This window comes from Somniosus microcephalus, chromosome 4 (genome assembly GCF_052327205.1).
Source record: "Somniosus microcephalus isolate GS21.2 chromosome 4, FLI_Smic_1.0, whole genome shotgun sequence".
Lineage (NCBI taxonomy): Eukaryota > Metazoa > Chordata > Chondrichthyes > Squaliformes > Somniosidae > Somniosus > Somniosus microcephalus.
The window spans coordinates 245,759,587-245,781,846 of NC_140990.1; the positions used below are offsets into that span (position 1 = coordinate 245,759,587).

A 22,260-nucleotide genomic window follows, 5' to 3' on the forward strand; every position below is an offset into this window, starting at 1 on the left:
CATAACTAGTTATTGCCATGAGTTCCACTAAATTGATTTAATAAGATGGCATTAAATTAATTACATTTTGATTTCAAATATAGAGTTTTAAAGATAATTTAATTTTTAAAACCATGCAGCCATCCCTCCTTGATGGAATGTGAGGTATATATCAGAAGTGAATTCCTATCCGAAATAAGATTTTGTAATTGCAAACTAAATTCTTTCAAGATTGTTTGTAAAATAGTTAATTACTAATGCATTGTTGAATTGTTTTTGTAATTTAAACAATTGTTAAGCTGCAAAGCATACATTTAATGGGTCTAATTGTAAAAGCCATCCAGAAGGAATATGAAAGTGACAATTTTCACATTACGCACTTACTTTAAGCAAAAATAAGTTGCTTGTTGGAATAAAAACTAAGCTAATGAGAAGTTTTGTGAATTGATTTCTTCAGATGAATTTTAACTGCTGACAGTAGATGCATGGATTACACAAAACCTGTTGTCAGTACAGTTAAGAACAATTCAGTTTTTTCTCCCCAGAACTTCGCCAGAGGACATCAGCTCAGCGAGCTCAAGTTCCATCCACTCCACAAAACCTCAACCAGGGAAATCCACAAGCTCTGCAGACTACCACACCTGTTCTACAACAAAGCATATCAGCTCCTGGTGGCCCGCCAGAAAAGACTGTTCAGTCAGTTTCCCATACACCTGTACTCTCGAGGCGGGCGATGCCTCCAGCTACCTCTATGCCTGGAATGGGTAAACAAAGCACTTGACATTAATCATGGCTTTTTAGTGCTATCCCAGGTTACCAATAAAATAGATAATTTTCTTTGTAAATGAAAGACATTTTATTTTCTATACTTTCAGAGCCAGTTACCCGATAAACAAAACTTCCATAGTTAATTAGCCATTAGTCATTCACAGCTGGCGTCTCATATCTTTAAAGCCCCTAACTAAGCTTATTAAAATGTTACAGCACTACTGTTTAAATGGCAATAAAAGTTTGTTGGCAAAACGGTAAGCTTCTTCAGCTTTCTGAGCTTGTACAAAAATTTGAACTGTTCTGTATGAACATATAAGCTATTACTATTTTCACTTATCAAATTCATGAACTGCATTTGTACTTTTCTCTCATGTTTTCCACATCATTTAACAGACCAAAAATCAATTAAATACAAAAATGTTGAACCACAGGACTGCCATATGGTAGTAAATTAATAACCAGCAGGTATCTGTGAGTTTGCCAAGATTTGTAAAAATGACCAGTCATCTTGCAATAATTACTCTTGATGTTTAATTACGTCAATTACTGTTGGCCTGAGTAGCAGCAGAAAAATAATGCCTGTTTCAGGAGGATTGCAAGTCCTTAAGTTATTAATTCTGTGCTTCCTTCTGAATCATTTTTCACATCTGGGAAAAGTTCGAAGCAGCAGTAAGTTTGTGTGTATTTGTGCACTGTAGAACAGTGCAGCTCCCTGTATATAATAACTTATATAGTCGACCCTGAAAAAATGTTGATGGCTACACCAGGTGACTGCTCTCTTTGCTGTGTAAGCTTTCTGAATTTTAAGATAATAAATATTCTTCAAAGTCTGGATAAATGGAGGAAGTTTATATTGTAGATTTTAGTTTAAATATCTGGTCAACAATTAATTTTAGTAAAAGGTAACTTGTAGAACTACTGGAAATTTACCACATTAGTAAAAGCCAGAGAATTAAGAGAATGGCGATTGATTACCTGAATACACACATCTGAGAGGCTAAAACTACACACTGATAAAGCTAGATGTTAAAGAATCTTAGTTTGTTAACTTGCACTGAATTAGCTGTACTTCATGTTCTAGTTAAATATCTTTCTTAGTGCTTTGCATTGATATGCTTGGAAAAATTGTCTTTGAATAACAGCTTTCACCCAGCATTTAACTTTTGCTTTCTTGATTAGGTCTTCATCCTCCTGGTCCTCCTCTAGCAAGACCAATCCTCCCTCGGGATCGAGGAGCTGTTGATCGAGTTATTGAATATTTAGTTGGTGATGGCCCACAGAACAGGTGAAGTTGAAGGATTATTTCAGTTTATATGTGGAATTGTTGGTGTGTAGCATTAGTGCGTAAAGTAGTTTTGCAATATCTCAGTAATAACTTGATTTAATTTAGAACATTTTGGATGAATCGAGCTAAAGGCCACTGCACCTCTGAAATTATTCTTAACATTCTTAGGAGTTCATTAATTGTGGCTTTTTAATGTTTTATGCTTTATTTTTAATCTTTACAGATATGCACTTATTTGTCAGCAGTGCTTTTCCCATAATGGCATGGCCTTGAAAGAAGAATTTGAATATGTTGGTAAGAAGTGGTGCATTGAACTGAAAATTATATGTGGTATAATATGCAAACTACAGGGTATACGGTTATCCTTGTAAAATAAGTACTTTTGGTTCAGATGAAGAAAAGTTGAGCAAATCATGTAACAAAACCTTTTTATATTGATTTTGTTCATTAGAACATTTTTTCTCTATATTACATAACTTAGCTGTGCATATTAATGCATTTTGGGGTTAAAATTGATCCAGCCTTCTGCATTTTTGCAACTTGTACAGAATTCCTTCTTTCCTTACCTCCCCTCCCCCAAAGTTATAATGCTTTTTGTATAGCATGCTATTTGATTATCTTCCCCTCTCCCTTCTACTCTGTAAGTTGGTGATCAGTGCACGTTAGAGAATGTCACAGCAGGCCATTTGATCCATTGAAGTCTGTGCCATTGTTTTTCTCTATGAGCTACCTATTCTAATCCCGTTCTCCGGCTTGCTTCCCATACCCTCTTATGTTCCTTATTTCCAAACCAGTATCTAATTCTCTTTTGAAATAATTTATGAGCTCTACTTCATCAAATGTTTGTGGCAGAGAATTCCACATTCTAACCACCCTCTGTGTAAAGAACTTTTTTCTAACCACTTCTTTAATTCTTTTTGTGATTATCTTGCATTTGTGCTCACTCTCTAATGTACTTTCCATTCCCAGCATGGTTGAGCTGTATCGGTCTCTGATGTTACACCTGCCTGTTCCATCACATCATCTAGCGACATTCTTCTTTGCATGTCTTCTGATCCATTGTAATCAACTTTTTCAGACAATTAACCACAAAAGCTTTCCTTGTGACTCCTGAAAAATATGATCACTGTAGGTCAGTTTTCTCATCGTATTTATTAATTATCCTTCAACCAGTTTTTAGCATAGTACCATTACTCAAATGCCTCCCAGATGTCATTTTACTTCAACACTTCAGTTCCAACCTTCAGATCAGTACGATGCTGTAGATCCACACCACTCCACTTATTACGAGCTTGAATTTTAGCTTTCCACAGAAACTCCATGTTCCTCCAAGATTCATCACCACATTTGTAAGATCCTCGATGCCATTTCCCCAAACCATCCAAATGCCAGAGATGGGAATCAAATTATTCTGGTGCCTAACAGTCCACTGTCAACCAGTATTTACACAACCTACTAACTACCCCAATATACTAGTGTTTCATAATCTAGGTTGACGTTTCTGTGCAGTACTCAGGGTGTGCTGCACTGGTGGCGGTGCCATCTTGCAGATGAGATGGTATGCCAAGGTCCTGTCTGCCCTCTCAGGTGGACTTGAAAGATCCCACAACACTATTTGAGAAAGAGCATGGTAGCTTTTATCTGGTCATTAATCCTAGACATGGTGAAATAGGCTACAGAATTTCCTGTCCGTTCCTTTGTGGTTAGCGCAAACTTGGTTTTGGAAGGTTTGAGCCAATACAATTATGCTCCTGTCATAGTGGATTAACTCTAGAGATATGCATTGGAAACTCATGAAGGTATCTTTACTTCTCATGATGGTAATTCTTCAAGGATGTTTTTCCACAGAAGAGGAGTAGAAAATCCTATCTGCAGGGAAAAAGGTATGTGTTCCTTGAAAGAGTTCAAATCACTAGTTGCATGAAGAGGCACTTCCAGGATGATGTTCAAATGAGGTTGGCTGCATAACAAGTGGAAGTGGAAGAAATGTATGCACCAAGTGTCACCGAGCCCATCTTTTTTGAACTATCCAAACTTTGAATGATGTATTTCCTCTGGCAAATAACATTTGATCAAGCTTCTCAGAAGTATACTGCTTATGCTGTTGAGGTCACGTTCCCTGGAGTATCTTCATATATGGCAACCTAGAAAACTAGGAAAAACGGACATCTCAAGAATGGCCCTGATATGTCAAAATAAGAGTTATGCTTGCTCTCTAACTTTAATGTGTAGATATACACAACATTCCTCCACTTATAAGTGAGGAACTGTAACACCTTCTCCAAATAACAGCCCCCTCATAGGAAGCCCGCTTTTGTAAGATGATGGAGCAGTTATGAGCCATGTCAACCTGTGGTCGTTAAAATCTGCACACGCAATGAAAACTTAGAGGGTTGAAATATGATGTAACGTTATTGGATCTTTTGTTAATCAGGACTGCAACTTTGCATAACAGACAAATTATAATATTATACAGATATAACAGTGCACAAACTCAAATGTGTACAAAACATACTAAGCACATCTGGGACTGGCTGCCAGTATAACATTATGCAGATTAAAACAAAAGGCAACTTAACATTATGCAGCCTCGACTGTATCCAAGTTCTAGTACCAATTTCTTTAACTTTTTTTAATCGCTTAGATGAAATGATAAGGGCAATGTTTTATACTTGCCTGATGGTAGCAAAAGGTGCTGTTAGGAGATTGTTCAACAGATTTTGTTAGCAGGAGTTAACATTGGCAGTGCTGATAACTGCCAGCTAACAAATTTTATAAAGAATCATAGAATAGTACAGCACAGAAGGAGGCCATTCGGCCCATCGAGTCTGCGCTGGCTCTTTCGAAGAGCAATCCAGTTAGTCCCACTCCCCTGCTCTTTTCCCATATCCCTGCAATTTTTTCTCCTTCAATTCCCTTTTGAAGGCTACGATTAAAGCTGTATCCACCACCCTATCAGGCAGTGCATTCCAAATCCTAATCACTCGTTGCGTAAAAAAGTTTTTCCTCATGTCGCCTCTGGTTCTTTTGCCAATCACCTTAAATCTGTGCCCTCTTGATATCAACCCTTCAGCCATTGGAAACTGTTTCTCTTTTATTAACTCTACTTAAATCCTTCATGATTTTAAACACAGTAGAATTGTTCTTGGAGTGTAGATTGCTATTTTTGTTAGGTTTTTTTTAAGCGGATAATATTGGTGGCTCTCTGGTCAGTGTATTTCAGACAGCATCGGCTGCATCCATGATATCTGGTTGTAAAATGTTGTTAGAAAAGCAAGACAAGTGTTAAAATTGCAGGAGATTTAAGTGAGTACCCCTGATGCCCTGTGAGTCGTTGAGTCACATAGACCAAGAAAAATCCCAGGTTTGATCCTTAATCTGTTGCATTAGTTGACTGAAAACCTAATGTTCTTGCAATTTAGAAAAAAGCTAAACCTCAGGGAAGCAACTATTTTGAGGTAACAGCTTTCTGTAAACTAATATTTGTGGGATGTTCTGTCTCATTTTGTTTGTGTGCTGGTGGCGGTTTCATATCTGATTGCTGGTTTATTAAAGAAATTCAGCCAATAGATGTCTATTTTATAATGGCAATTCCTAGACTGGGACTTTCTTCAACTATACAGCCTATTTCACGTTAGTGGGAATATAACAGTCCTACAATTGCCTTTTATTAGTTTGAATCTGTCTCCCCTTAACCTACTCTTGCAATTTAGCAACCAGGAATGGGCAACCTTACCAGCATTCCCCAAGTACCAAGAACAAACATATATGTATATTTTTTTTTTTTTTTTTAAATTACATTTTCTTTATCCATGCCATTAACTATTTATATACTTCTGTAAGATCAATTACAAATGACTTCTTTTGAGCTTGAAAAGTCCAGGATTTTTCAGTCTTTCCCCTGACCTCACACTAGAGATCGGTTTTACATAGTATTTACACCACAGAAACAGGCCATTCAGCCAACAGGTCCATGCTGGTGTTTATGTTCCACTCGAGCCTCCTCCCACCCTACTTCATCTAACCCTATTAACATATCATTCTATTCCTTTCTCCCTCATGTGTTTATCTAGCTTCCCCATTAAATGCATCTGTGATGGCCACCTCAACTACTCCTTGTGGTAGTGAGTTGCACATTCTAACCACTCTCTGGGTAAAGACATTTCTTCTGAATTCCCTATTTGATTTATTAGTGACTATCTTATATTTATGGCCCTGGTCTCCCCTGCTAGTGGAAACATCTTCTCTGTCTACCCTATCAAACCCTTTCATAATCTTAAAGACTTCCATCACGTCAGCTCTCCGTCTTTTCGTTTCTAGAGAAACGAGCACCAACCTGTTCAACCTTTCCTAATAACCTCTCATTTCTGGTATCCTAGTAAATTCTTTTTGCACCTGCTGCAGTGCCTCTATATCCTTTCTATAATATGGAGACCAGTACTCCAAGTGTAGTCTAACCAGTGTTCTATACCAGTTTAACCTAACTCCTCTGCTTTTCAATTCTGTACCTCTAGAAATGAACCCCAGTGCTTTGTTTGCTTTTTTATGGCCTTATTAACCTGCATCACTACTTTTAGTGATTTTTGTATCTGTACTCCCAGATCCCCCTACTCCTCTACCCCATTTAGCCACTTATTTTCCAAAAAGTCTGAGGCCTCCTTACTCTTTCTACCAAAATGTACCACATCACACTTATCTATATTGAAGTTATTTTGCCAATTACAAGCCCATGCTGCAAGTTTATTGATGTCTTCCTGTATTTTGCTGCAATCCTCCTCTGTATTGACTATACCTCCCAATTTGGTGTCGTCTGCAAAGTGTACTCCTGATTTCGGAGTCCACATCGTTTATGTAAATGGTGAACAGTGGTCCCAGCAGCAATCCTTGTGGAACACCACTTCCCACCTTTTGCCAGTTTGAGTAACTACCTTTAACCCCCTACTTTCTGTTTTGTAGTTGGCTTACTATCCGTTCTGCTACTTGTCCCCTGACTCCACATGTTTTGACCTTAGTCATAAGTCTACTATCTGGTACCTTAGCGAAGGCCTATTGAAAATCCAAATATATTACACCTATTGTATTACCCTCGTCTATCCTTTCTGTTACTTCAAAGAATTCAATAAGGTTGGTCAAGCATAACCTTCTCTTTTGAAATCTGTGCTGACTATGCTTTATTAAATTTTCAGTTTCTAGATGTTTTTCTATTATATCTTTGAGTAAGGATTCCATTATCTGGGGGTGCGGTAGCATAGTGGTTATGTTACTGGACTAGTAATCCAGATGCCTCGAGTATTAATCCAGAGACGTGAGTTCAAATCCCACCATGGCAGCTGGGGGATTTAAATTCAGTTCATTTAAAAAAAATAAAAATCTGGAATTATAATGCTAGTATCAGTAATGGTGACCATGAAACTACCGGATTGTCGTAAAAACCCATCTGGTTCACTAATGTCCTTTTAGGGAATGAAACCTGCCGTTCTTACCCGTTCTGGCTTATATGTGACTCCAGACCCACAGCAATGTGGTTAACTCTTAACTGCCCTCTGAAATGGCCGAGCAAGCCACTTGGCTGTACCAAACCACTACGACAAAAGTCGGCGTTCTGGGAGAAACTTCACCACAGGACTGCAGCAGTTCAAGAAGGTGGCTCACCACCAACTTCTAGAGGGCAATTAGGGATGGGCAATAAATGCCAACCTTGCTAGAGACGCCCACATCCTATAAACGAATAAATAAAAAATAAATTCTACCACTGGTGTTAAGACTAATAGTCTGTAGTTCCCTGGACTTGTTCGATCTTTTTTTTTTAAATATAGGAATCACATTAGCTGTCCGCCAGTCCTCTGGCACTTTCCCTTTACTAATTAATTTTTATATATATATGTAATAATGCTCCTGCTATCTTTTCTCTAACTTCTTTTAGTATGTGTGGATGCAAGCCATTAAGATCAGGGGGTTTATCCTCTCTAAGTTTGATTAGTTTATTAATTATCTCCCCCCTTTCTATCTTAAATGTCTTTATCTTTTTTGATCTCTTCTAATGTCATGCCTACCATGTTAGTCCCCCTGGTAAATACTGAGGCAAAGTAATTATTTAATATTTCTGCCATTTCATTTTCGTTATCTGAATTTATTGTGTATCCTCATCCCTATCCTGATTTTTCTTCTGTTATTTATGTGTCTGTAGAATACTTAACTATTTCTTTTTATATTTTATATTCGTGGCTCTTTCTGCACTGCCTTCAGTGCTTGAATTATGCTGCTCTGAAGCACCTTGGGATATTTTACTACGTTAAAGACGCTATATAAATGCAAGTTGTTATTGAATGCCTTCCCAGTGTCTGTGACCGGAACTGGACACAGTACTCAAAGGTCTGGTACGATCAGAGCATTACAGTCAAATTCATTTTCCACCTGCTTTATTTTCTAATGCTGCTTCTCACTTAATTTTTCCTAGACTTCTTCATGGCTCCAAAGTTTGCTTTCCTAAATTTGTTTATCTCCATGTTGTTTTTGTCCTTGGTCAACTTAAGCCCAAGTGTTCACCTATGTCTAGGTTAAGAATCAGGACTCCTTGACTAATAAATGCTAAATCTAATATAGTATCCGCTCTAATAGCAATAACTGATTAGTTGTATGAAATTGCTTGTACTTTGATCCTTTAAGCGCATGTAGCTTCATACCCAGGGACTTTGGATGAGATTTGCCTATAAACTGTCCACACAAACTGATTTGGCTTCCACCCAGATCCCTGTCATTAGCTGAATTGAGTATGGGCTAGTGTGGTTAATATTGATCCAACAGCAAATTGCTGCAGCATTTGTACATGGTGATTCTCAACACTGGAGCTAGGCTGGCTACTTATAGCATCAACTTTCAATTTTCAGCCCAGTCAACAGAAAAGGCTGATTGAGGAACTGACCTCAAATGGCAATCTCTTCAAAGACTAGGTTAAAACAAAGCTGGAATACTTGAGGTATACGCAAGGACTTCAGTGATCCATAGACATGTCCCAGCAGGCTCAGGACTTGATTATCAATATCTTTTTCATCTAGTGGGTAGGTTCGCTTTAGGGATTAGGTGAGGTCTCAGAATATGTAAGCTTGCCAGTATTTGACATTCAGCTGCTGTGTCCCTTCTTCCAGGAAGTTGCAGTGGACTGTACTGAAGGGGAATGGATTAGATCTGATCAGATGCATTGTTAGTAGAGATGGTGAGGAATGGTTGTATGTTGAACCTTTATAGTTCCTAAAGGAGTGATTCAAGATGGTGATCCTCTCTCAGATCATACAGACAATGTGGCCAGCACTTAGCAAGCTCATAGAATTGAAGGGCTGACACCATCAGAATGGGCCAGGCCCACTCCATTCTGTTTCTGTCCCTCATGACCAAACAGTATCTTGATGGCTTTCTGATCCATTGGTGGGGATGTTCATGTGTGTCTTAGTTACTGCCCCAAATAGCACTGATCATCCACAATTTTTGGGCAGGGGGAATGATATTCCTCTTTTTGACCCATACTGTCTCAGGATGATTTGGGTCTCAATTAAATTCAAAATCTTTATCCTCATTAATAAATTCTTCCATGGCCTCCCCACACCCAACAACCTCTCCAGCCAGTAGTCCTTTGACTTTGGGCTCCTGTGCATCCTCCTTTCCCTTTGCTCCACCATTGGTAGCAGATCCTTAGCTGTATCAGCTTTATTCTGAGACTCCCGCCCACCTTCAAAAACATCCTCAAAACCTTTTTGACTATTTTCAGTCATCTTTTCAATACTTATCATCTGCTTTTCCTCTGTGAAGCACCTTGGGATGTTTACGACATTTAAGGTGCTACATAAATGCAAGTTGTTCCTCAACCTCTTGAATCTCATTATTGCCCAACACATTGAGGGAGGACCAGCCAACTTGGATGACTTCCAACAATTGGTTTTGATGATCCTAGCTTCCAGATTAGCAAATGTAATAATGGATTGGATCACCTTGTGAGAGTTTGGCAGGAGCCCACCATATATGTACAGTGGCCATTTCTTGGGTCAATGTGCAGTGGGTTTCTCCAGGTGCTATCTGCTGGTCATCAACCTGGAACAATCCACATGATTTCCTAAGCATTGTTGTCTTGACACCCCAGAACAATGAGTGTTTTGGTTCTGATACTACAAGCTGGCCTGTAGTAATGGTCTCAGAAATCATATCTACAATGCCTGCATTGCTATGGTGTTTAAAAAAAAATTAATAAACCACGATGAACGGTCAAAGCCCACAGTTCAGGTCACTCAACGCTGAAGAGAATAAAGATAAACCTAGTAGTAGTGATTAGGTGATGCCTAGCTTGTATTTTAAAAGTCTGAAGATTGTAGGATAAAGGAAAGGTTGAGGTATTGAGACGCTCTACATTTTTGAAGTCCTTGGAAAGATTGAGTCTTGACTTCAACACAGTGAAGAGATGGCATCTAAGACAGAATGTTTGCAGTTGGGGGACCAAGAGGACAGAATTTGGGGAAGCACTGATAAGGCTGCAGTTGCAAGAGAGGGATCAGTTATCTGGACAAGACCCACTTTCTTTTTTACTCCAGCGAATGCAGCATTGGTACTCTAGAAGCAGCAATACTTAAATATAATGGGAAGCAACTCTGAGCTACGACTGCTCAGATGAGGAAACAAGGCCTTGTACTGTTGTATGCAGAAACTACTTGGTCGCACTCATTCTTTGAAATTCTACCTCCATGTGGAAATTTCTCTCCCTGGGTACCCCACATTTCTTTATCCAAGCTAAGGACAGAATCTTTTGTATACTGGAGTAGGGTGAGATCATATAAAGGGAAACACTTGAATAAGCAAGATAATTATGAAGGTATGTCAATGTTACATTCTTTGAAGTTATTCAGATACCAAATTCCTTTGTAACCTCGTTCCTGTTTCTTGATTTAGGGCTCAGAGTTCCTCAGTTTGAGGTTTAACATTTCATTTTACCTGTGTTATGTTATGCAATCAGCAATAATATGTGCTTCAGGCAAACAATTAATGGGGAAGTTAAGTATAGGGAGAGTGCAAGTACTTCTCTCTCCAAATAATCTTTATATAGTTTTTTAAATTAAGAGCATGAGAGTTATAAATTGAGTGCAATTTCCTCTCCATAAAGTCCCATCATTTGGAATTTTCACATTTGACAGGAAGATTCTTGGGTAACAAATCATGAGCCTAGTTACTGAACAACTCCATAGAAGAGAGTGTAGGAACGGGAGTTCCTATCCAAAAAATGAAGTCCAACGCAGTGAAAAGAATTAATCAAACTTTAATGAACTCAATACTTTAACTTTTAACTTACAGGAACAGAGGTCAGCAGGTCTGTGTCTCCTCACAGCCTTTCTCCGAAAACTCTTTTTAACTGCCATTTCCAACTGCCAACTGACGTCATGACGTCATCACGTTATCCGTGCCAACTGGGGGTCACGTGATCGGCGTCATGACGTCATCACGTGAAAATACAAGAAGCTGCACACAGCTTAAAGGTGCAGTTCACAACTGCACCACTGGGTGTCTAAAGGAATTATTACAGTTTATTCAATGTCTCTTGATGGCTCTGCCACAGGCGCCCCCCCCAGAATTCTCTAACAGACAGCATCAAACGTGTAGGAGGTTTAATTATTCTGCCCGAACGACTGCGAATTTCGGACGCTGGATGGTTATCAGCTGGGCCCACATTTACATAGATACATAGAAGATAGGAGCAGGAGTAGGCCATTCGGCCCTTCGTGCCTGCTCCGCCATTTAATGAGATCATGGCTGATCCTTTAATTCAGTATCCCGTCCCCGCCTTCTCTCCGTAACCCTTAACCCCTTTTGCCCGTAGAAATATATCTAATTCCCTCTTAAATATATTTAATGAGCTGGCGTACACTGCCCTCTGTGGCAATGAGTTCCACAGGTTCACCACTCTCTGAGTGAAGAAATTCCCCCTCATCTCTGTCCTAAATGGTTTAGCCCTTATCCTTAAATTATGTCCTCTAGTTCTGTTTTCACCCGCCAAGGGAAACATTCCTTCTGCATCCAGTCTGTCTAGACCTGTCAGAATTTTATACACTTCTATGAGGTCCCCTCTCAATCTTCTAAACTCCAGTGTGTACATCCCTAAACTACATAGTCTCTCCTCATAGGTCATTCCCGCCATTCCTGGTATCAGCCTGGTGAATCGCCGCTGCACCCCCTCCATGGCAAGAACATCCTTCCTCAGATGAGGCGACCAAAACTGTACACAGTACTCGAGGTGTGGTCTCACCAGTGCCCTGTACAGCTGCAGCAAGGTATCCCTGTTCCTGTATTCTAACCCTTTTGCTATGAAGGCCAGCATACCGTTTGCCTTCTTGACCGCCTGTTGCACCTGCATGCTCGCCTTCAGTGACTGGTGTACAAGAACACCCAGGTCTCTCTGTACTTCCCCCTCTCCCAATCTATTGCCATTTAAATAATAATTTGCCCTCCCGTTCCTGCACCCAAGGTGGATAACTTCGCACTTGTCCACATTATAGTGCATCTGCCATTTATCCGCCCAATCGCCCAGTCTGTCCAAATCGCTCTGGAGCTTCCTGGTCTCTTCCTCTGAGCCCACCCCACCTCCTAGTTTAGTGTCGTCTGCAAATTTGGAAATGCTGCATCCGACTCCCTGATCCAGGTCATTAATGTAAATTGTGAACAGCTGGGGGCCCAGGACAGATCCCTGTGGTACCCCACTTGTTACTGCCTGCCATTCAGAAAATGAGCCGTTTATTCCAACTCTCTGTTTTCTATCTGACAGCCAGTTCCCTATCCACGCCAAAACTTTCCCCTTTATCCCATGAGCCTCAATTTTCCATGCTAATCTTTTATGTGGGACCTTATCGAAGGCCTTTTGGAAGTCCAGGTACACCACATCTACTGGCTCTCCCCCATCTATTCTACCAGTTACTCCCTCAAAAAATTCCAATAGATTAGTCAAGCACGATTTACCCTTTGTAAATCCATGTTGACTCTGTCCTATCCTGTCCCCATTTGCTAAGTGCTCCGCTATTTCATCCTTAATGATGGACTCCAGCATTTTGCCCACAACTGATGTAAGGCTTACAGGTCTGTAATTACCTGCTTTTTCCCTACCCCCCTTTTTGAATAGTGGGGTAACGTTAGCTACCCTCCAATCCATCGGCACTGTTCCCGAGTCTAATGAATTCTGAAAAATCATCCTTAGTGCATCCGCTATCTCTAGGGCCACCTCCTTCAGTACCCTAGGATGCATGTTATCAGGCCCTGGGGATTTGTCCACCTTCAATCCCTTTAGCTTCCTTAACACCATATCCTTAGAGATATTGATTTGCGTCAGTTCCTCCTTTGCCAATGTCCCTATTTTTCCCGATATCCCAGGGAGGTTTTTTGTGTCTTCCTTCGTAAAGACTGACCCAAAGTATGCATTTAGTTGATCTGCCATTTCCTTATTTCCCATTATATATTCCCCCGTATCTGACTGCAATGGACCAACTTTGGTTTTCACCAGTCTTTTCCTTTTGATATATTTATAAAAGCTTTTGGAGTTAGTTTTTATATTTTCCGCCAGCTTGTTTTCGTAAGCTATTTTGCCCCTCTTGATCATGCCCTTTGCCCTCCTTTGCTCTATCTTAAACTGTTCCCAATCTTCCGCTCTGGCGCTTTTTTTGGCTATTTTATACGCCCTATCTTTGGATTTTATGCTGTCTCTAATTTCCCCTGTTATCCACGGTTGAGTCACCTTTTTAGATTTCCTTTTATGCCAGATTGGTATAAACAATTTTTGCAATTTTGTCATTCTATCTTTAAATGTTTGCCATTGTTTATCTACCTCCAGTCCTCTCAGGAACGTTGTCCAATCAGACCTACTCAGTTCCCGTCTCATGGCATCATAATTCCCCTTGTTTAAATTCAGGACCTTAGTCTCTGAGTCAATTTCTTCGCTCTCCATTTCGAGTGAGAAATCGATCATGTTATGATCGCTCTGACCCAAGGGTCCCCGTACAACAAGATTACTGATTAGTCCCTTCTCATTGCACAGTACCCAGTCCAATATAGCCTGTTCCCGAGTTGGTTCCTCGACATATTGATCCAGATAACCATCCCTTAAACACTCAAGGAATTCCTCCTCCTCATTATTTTTACTGATTAGGCTAGTCCAATCTATATGTAAGTTAAAGTCACCTATGATGACAGCTGTGCTCTTATTGCACGCTTCTCTAATTTCCCTCGTGATGCCCTCCCTAACCTCTATTTTACTATTTGGAGGCCTATATACCACTCCTATTAATGTTTTTTGGCTGTGTCTGAAGCGGTACATCTGGGGTGGAGGAAACCGTAGCAGAAGGTGTAGATGAGGATGACGCCGAAGCAGGCAATTTAATAGTAGGCCGCTTCAGGATTGGTCTAGCAGCCAATGGCGGTCGTCCACGGCGAGGCGGCTGAGCGACAACCACCGGTTCACTCCGATCCAGATGGGCTGGTTTAAGTCGATCGATGGAGATGGTATCCGATTTTTCTCCTATTTTGATCGTAAAATATTTCTCCCCCGGTGCAATAACCCGAAACGGTCCATCATAAGGTGGTCTGAGTGTATCTCCATGAGCATCCCGCCGAATAAAAACATAATCGGAACTCATAAGTTCTGCCGGAACATGAGGCCTCTGTAGATCGTGATGTGAAGTTGGAATAGGCAGAAAATTCTTTGCCGCCTCTTGATGCAGAAGAAGCTGCTGAGCAGGTGACCATGATTCTGTATGTGAAGGGAGGAAATCCCCTGGTACTCGAAGCACCTGACCGTATACTAATTCAGCTGATGAAGCCTGGAGGTCATCTTTGGGGGCTGTACGGAGGCCTAGCATCACCCAAGGGAGTCTGTCCACCCAGCTGGAACCATGCGAACTGGCACGGAGGGACGCCTTTAAAGAACGATGAAATCTTTCACATAAGCCATTTGCTTGTGGATGGTAAGCGGTGGTACGATGCAGTTTGGTACCCACGCCCTGTGCAACTGCATTCCATAATTCTGACGTAAATTGAGGACCACAGTCAGAGGAGATATCAGATGGCACACCAAAACGGGCCACCCACGATGAAATAAATGCCCTGGATACGTCTGCTGTGGTAGTAGCAACCAAGGGAATCGCCTCTGGCCACCTGGTAGTACGGTCTACTATTGTCAGGAGATGCATAAAACCCCGAGACATGGGGAGGGGGCCCACCAAGTCCACATGTATATGGTCGAAACGGCGTTCAGGCACTGGAAAGATGGCCCTTGGAGCCTTCACATGACGATGAACCTTCGACTTTTGACAGTCCACGCAATTGTTTGTCCAGTCACTAACGTCTAAATGCATCCCTTTCCACACAAACTTACGGGACATAAGTCGTTGTGAAGCTCGCATCCCTGGGTGTGATAAGCCATGTATAATATGAAATATCTTCTTGCGCCATTCGACTGGCACAATTGGTCGGGGCACTCCCATGGATATGTCACACAACAGCATGGTTCCTGCTGATTGGAACATAACATCGGCTACCTGCAAGCTAGAAGGCATGGTCCGATACGCCTGAACTTCAGGATCCGCCTGCTGTTCTTTCGCCAACCCGACGTAATCGATTCCCAGGTGAATTGTCTGGACTGGGGCACGTGACCGGCAATCAGCCACCAGATTATCTTTGCCAGACACATGTCGCAAATCCGTTGTAAATTCAGATATGAATGTAAGGTGGCGCTGTTGTCGGGCTGACCACGGCTCCGCCGTTTTTGCCATTGCAAAAGTAAGTGGTTTATGGTCCACAAATGCCGTAAAAGGCCGTCCTTCTAAAAGAAAACGAAAATGCCGGATGGCCAAAAACAAGGCCAGCAACTCCCTATCAAAGGTGCTATATTTTCGTTCGTTTTTACATAATTGGCAGCTAAAAAAGGCCAATGGTTGCCACGTACCGTCAACCCATTGTTCCTGCACTGCCCCGATGGCGTAATCGGAGGCGTCTGTAGTAAGGGCGATGGTTGCGCCCGGAAGTGGGTGTGCAAGCATAGTTGCAGCTGCCAATGCCGCCTTGGTGTCCAGGAATGCTTGGTCCATCTGTGGTGTCCAAATGATAACCGCTTTACCCGACTTCCCTTTAAGTGCTTCGTACAGCGGCTGCATTAATTGAGCTGCCTTGGGGACAAAACGGTGATAAAAATTCACCATCCCCAGGAACTCCTGAAGAGATTTAATTATATGAGGCCGCGGGAAAGCCATAACTGCCTCAACCTTAGTGGCCAGTGGTACAGCGCCTTCTGAGGTGATCCTGTGCCCTAGAAAGTCAATGGTGGTTAACCCAAACTGGCATTTGGCTAGATTTATAATGAGGCCATGTTGGCTGAGACGGGCAAAGAGTGCACGTAAATGAGCCATGTGCTCATCCTTATTTTTACTAGCAATGAGTATATCATCCAAGTAAATAAAAATGAAAGAAAGGGACTCCGTGTTACGGGACATCAGCTGCTGAAAAGCCTGAGCTGCATTTTTCAATCCAAACGGCATGCGAAGGAACTCAAAGGCCAAACGGTGTGATAACCGCCGTCTTGGGGATGTCTTGAGGGTGTACAGGAACTTGATTGTATCCACGGACGAGATCCACTTTGGAAAATATCGAATTGCCGGCCAAATGAGCCGAAAAATCTTGTATATGCGGTATTGGATACCTATCCGGCCTAGTGGCTTCGTTAAGGCGTCTGTAATCCCCACAAGGTCTCCATCCGCCACCCGGTTTGGGTACAATGTGTAATGGGGAAGACCAAGGACTGTCGGAGCGTCGGACAATCCCAAGGCGCTCCATAATACGAAACTCTGCCTTTGCGGCCACAAGCTTTCCGGGTTCCAATCTTCGTGCACGAGCGTAAACGGGCGATCCCGTTGTGGTAATATAATGCACCACCCCGTGCTTCGCAACTGCTGCCGAGAATGTAGGCCTGGTGAGCTCTGGGAATTCACCAAGTATGCGCTTAAACACGTCTTGCGATGGAACCACACAGGCAACCGACCAGGAGACAGCAGTACTGCGGTGACAAGGCACTGCATGGAAGGTAGACGCATTAATGAGTCGACAATGTTGGACGTCGACCAGAAAACCATAGGCACAAAAAAAATCAGCCCCCAGAATGGCCTGTGATACTTTAGCCGTTATAAATTCCCATACAAAACGTTGACCTCCAAGAGTTAAATTGACTGTCCGTTTACCGAATGTGCGAATGGCCGCACCATTGGCTGCCTCAAGGGAAGGGCCGTGATTGCCAGATTGTAGGTCCAGCTTTGAAACTGGCAAAATACTGCACTGAGAACCAGTATCACACAAGAATCGTCGCCCGGTTCCGGAATCAGTAACGTAGAGGAGTTTTCCTGCTGAACCGACTGCCATGGTGAACTGGGTGTGTTTATCACCCCCTGTCTTCTTCGAGGCTTGAGAGTCTGCTGGAGCCTTTTTTTTCAACCCAACTGCAGGGTGGACGGCAGCGTCGAGCCCTGACGCCAAAACGGGCGTGGTACATACATAAGCCTGATGAAGGAGGGCTGGATTTTGCTCGCGTAGGAGAAAGAGGCCTCGTAGCTGCGCAACTTTGCTGTATGACCATAAAAGACTTATCTGCCTCCGCAGCCAGTTCGGCACAGTCTGTAATCGTAGAACTGGCCAAGACTGCCTGAACTGGCTCGGGTAGCTGACAGAGGAAGAGCTCTCGAAATAAAAAACATTGGGGCTCCGAACCCAAAAGCGTGAGCATTTGGCTCATCAATTCTGATGGTTTTGAGTCCCCAAGACCCGGCATTGCGATAAGCTTGCGTGCCCGTTCCGACTTAGTTAAAGCATACACTTGTAGTAAACGTTCTTTTAAAGCTGAGTACTTCCCCTCTGCCGGTGGATTCCCCAGGATGCTGACGACGCGTGAAGCCGTGGCGCTGTCCAGAGCTGAAACCACGTAATAACGGGTTGAATCTGCTGTAATGTCCCGGATACCAAACTGGGCTTCTGCTTGGAAAAACCATGCTTCTGGTTGCTGTTCCCAGAACTGCGGCAATTTAAGGGCAACGGCGTTCGTATTCATCATGAATATCTCGAAGAAAGTTGTCCAACGAGCTCGGGGTCACCAATGTAGGAACGGGAGTTCCTATCCAAAAAAACGAAGTCCAACGCAGTGAAAAGAATTAATCAAACTTTAATGAACTCAATACTTTAACTTTTAACTTACAGGAACAGAGGTCAGCAGGTCTGTGTCTCCTCACAGCCTTTCTCCAAAAACTCTCTTTTTAACTGCCATTTCCAACTGCCAACTGACGTCATGACGTCATCACGTTATCCGTGCCAACTGGGGGGTCACGTGATCGGCGTCATGACGTCATCACGTGAAAATACAAGAAGCTGCACACAGCTTAAAGGTGCAGTTCACAACTGCACCACTGGGTGTCTAAAGGAATTATTACAGTTTATTCAATGTCTCTTGATGGCTCTGCCACAAGAGCAAGTTTCCTTTCCCCCTAAACCAAGAAGCCTCACCATTGGATAGATATACAGCAGTAGGAGTTCAAAATAAAATGGAGGAAGGGGAAGTATTTCTCTGTCCCTTCCACACCAGCTACTTTAATAGAAACGTTGAATTAATTCATGTTATTAAAAGTTGTTTATTTCTGGTTAAAAGTGGGCAGTGGAATTTTTGCTGCTGTTGCTTGTCAAAAAGAAATTGATGGCTGTGTGAAATTGGATATGGAAACGGGGGTACGGTTATTTGATTCTTTGATTAAAACCTTGAGATACCCTTGGTAATTTTTCTCTTCATTACTACAACCTCATCCAGAACTACTTTTTTTTACCAGAAAACTTGAAAATGGATGTAGAAACTTGTAAAAACATGACGGCTATGAAAATTGAAATTTACTAGTGTCGAATGTTTTTTTGTGTGTATTGGACCAAGCTATTGAGTTTGAATGTCCAAACCATCCACTTCAAGCATGTCCTTGTCTTTTTTTTTGATTGTTCAGAAATCCAGACACTCAAATCATTGGCCTTGCTTAAAATTCTCCAAACCAAGCTACTGAGAATTCCTAAGTACACTTAGTATCTGCCAGATCTGGAATGCACAGCCTATCCCTTTAGGGACACACCTCATTGGTGGTGGACAATAAAACAACTAACAGGAGGAGGCTCTATTAACATCCCCATCCGTAAGAGGCGGAGTCCAGCATGCGAGTGCAAAAGACAAGGCTGAAGCGTTGGCAACCATCTCCAGCCAGAAGTGCCGAGTGGATGATCCACATCAGCCTCCTCCTGAGGTCCATCACAGAAGCCAGTCTTCAGCCAATTCAATTCATTCCACGTGATATCAAGAAACGGTTGAGCACACTGGATACAGCAAAGGCTATGGCCCCGACAACATCCCGGCTGTCGTGCTGAAGACTTGTGCTCCAGAACTAGCCTCGCCTGTAGCCAAGCTGTTCCAGTACAGCGACAACACTGGCAACTACCCGACAATGTGGAAAACTGCCCAGGTATGTCCTGTCCACAAAAAGCAGGACAATTCCAATCCAGCCAGTTACCGCACCATCAGTCTACTCTCAATCATCTGCAAAGTGATGGAAGGTGTCATTGACAGCGCTATCAAGCAGCATTTACTCACCAATAACCTGCTCATTGATGCCCAGTTTGGGTTGTGCTAGGGCTACTCTGCTCCAGAACTCATTATAGCCTTGGTCCAAGCATGGACAAAAGCTGAATTCCAGAGGTGAGGTGAGAGTGACTGCCCTTGACATCAACGCAGCATTTGATCGAGTGTGGCACCAAGGAGTTTGAGTAAAATTGAAGTCCATGGGAATCGCGGGGGGGGGGGGGGGGGGGAGGAGGAACTCTCCACTGGCTGGAGTCATACCTACCACAAAGAAAGATGGTTGTGGTTGTTGGAGGCCACTCGTCTCGGCCCCAGGACATCGCTACAGGAGTTCATCAGGGCAGTGTCCTAGGTCCAACCATCTTCACCTGCTTCATCAATGACCTTCCCTTCATAAGTGGGCATGTTCGCTGATGATTGCACAGTCTTCAGTTCCATTTGCAACACTTCTGATAACTACGCAGTTCATGTCCGCATGCAGCAAGTCCTGGACAACTGAGGCTTGGGCTGATGTGTGGCACAAATGTTATTTGCCACTTAAGTGTCAGACACTGACTATCTCCAACAAGCCAGAGTCTAACCACCACCCCTTGACATTCAACGGCATTGCCATCGCCAAATCCCCCACCATTGACATCATGGGTGTCACCATTGACCAGAAACTTAACTGGATCAGCCACATAAATACTGTGGCTACAAGAGCAGGTCAGAGCCTGGGTATTCAGCGGTGAGTGTGTTGCTCCCTGATTTCCCAAAGCCTTTCCACCATCTACAAGGCACAAGTCAGGAGTGTGATGGAATACTCTTCACTTGACTGGATGAGTGCAGCTCCAACAACACTGAAGGAGCTCAACACCTTCCAGGACAAAGCAGCCCGCTTGATTGGCAACCCATCCACCACCATAAACATTCACTCCCTTCACCACTGGCGCACTGTGGCTAAAGTGTGTAACGTCTAATGTCCTTTAGGGAAGGAAATCTGCCGTGCTTACCTGGTCTGGCCTATATGTGATTCCAGACCTGCAGTAATGTGGTTCACTCTCAATTGCCCTCTGAAATGGCCTAGCAAGCCACTCAGTTGTAACAAACCGCTACGAAACAAAATAATAAAAATAAATGAAACCGGACGGTCCACCTGGCATCCACCTCGGCACCGGCTAAGGACACAGCAACAGCACACCAAGCACAGTCAACCCTGCAAAGTCGTCCTCACCAACATCTGGGGACTTGTGCCAAAATTGGGAGAGCTGTCACACAGACTAGTCAAGCAATAGCCTGACATAGTCATACTAACAGAATCATACCTTTCAGTCAATGTCCCAAACTCCTCCATCACCATCCCTGGGTATGTCCTGTCCCACCGGCAGGACAGACCCACCAGGGGTGGTGTACAGTTGGGAAGGAGGGGCCCTGGGAGTCCTCAACATTGACACCAGACCCCATGAAGTCTCATGGCTTCTCTTCAAGCATGGGCAAGGAAACCTCCTGCTGATTACCACTTATCGTCCTCCCTCAGCTGATGAATCAGTAATCCACCATGTTGAACACCGCTTGGAAGAAGCACTGAGAGTAGCAAGGGCACAGAATGTACTCTGGGTGGGGGACTTCAATGTCCATCACCAAGAGTGGCTCGGTAGCACCACTACTGACCGAGCTGGTCGAGCCCTGAAGGACAGCTGCCAGACTGGGCCTGCGACAGGTGGTGAGAGCCAACACGAGGGGGAAAAACCTACTTGACCTCGTCCTCACCAATCTACCTGTCGCAGATGCATCTGTCCATGACAGTATTGGTAGCAGTGACCACCGCACAGTCATTGTGGAGACGAAGTCCCGTCTTCACACTGAGGACACCCTCCATCGTGTTGTGGCACTACCACCGTGCTAAATGGGATAGATTCAGAACCGATGTAGCAGCTCAAAACTGGACATCCAGGAGGCGCTGTGGGCCATCAGCAGCAGCAGAATTGTATTCCACCACAATCTGTAACCTCATGGCACGGAATATCCCTCACTCTACCATTACCACCAAGCCAGGGGACCAACCCTGGTTCAATAAGGAGTGTAGAAGAGCATGCCAGGAGCAGCACCAGGCGTACCTAAAAAAATGAGGTTCCAACCTGGGAAAGCTGCAACACAGGACTACATGCATGCTAAAAAGCAGAAGCAGCATGCTATAAACAGGGCTAAGTGATCGCACAATCAACGGATCAAATCAAAGCTCTGCAGTCCTGCCACATCCAGTCATGAATGGTGGTGGACCATTAAACAACTAACAGGAGGAGGAGGCTCCATAAATATCCCCATCCTCAATGATGGTGGAGCCCAGCACGTGAGTGCAAAAGACAAGGCTGAAGCATTTGCAACCATCATCAGCCAGAAGTGCAGAGTGGATGATCCATATCGGCCTCCTCCGGAGGTCCCCACCATCACAGAAGCCAGTCTTCAGCCAATTCGATTCACTCTACGTGATATCAAGAAACGGCTGAGCGTACTGGATACAGCAAAGGCTATGGGCCCTGACAACATCCCAGCTATCGTGCTGAAGACTTGAGCGGCGGCGGTGTTA

The 22,260-nt window shown here is 43.1% G+C and overlaps 1 protein-coding gene across 8 annotated transcripts in view; it reads left to right on the top strand.

The window, feature by feature from the left end:
* Positions 1–22,260, top strand: part of lnpa (limb and neural patterns a) — a 118,378-nt gene that overhangs the window by 81,345 nt on the left and 14,773 nt on the right. For 6 of the 8 annotated variants that reach the window (XM_085986121.1, XM_085986122.1, XM_085986119.1 and 3 more), the window contains 4 exons: positions 525–743; positions 1,930–2,035; positions 2,259–2,329; positions 12,193–12,339. In XM_085986121.1, coding sequence (XP_085842247.1) covers positions 525–743; positions 1,930–2,035; positions 2,259–2,329; positions 12,193–12,339 — 543 coding nt within the window. The remainder of the gene's footprint in view (positions 1–524; positions 744–1,929; positions 2,036–2,258; positions 2,330–12,192; positions 12,340–22,260) is intronic. The other 2 variants (XM_085986124.1, XM_085986123.1) reach the window with 1 other exon arrangement.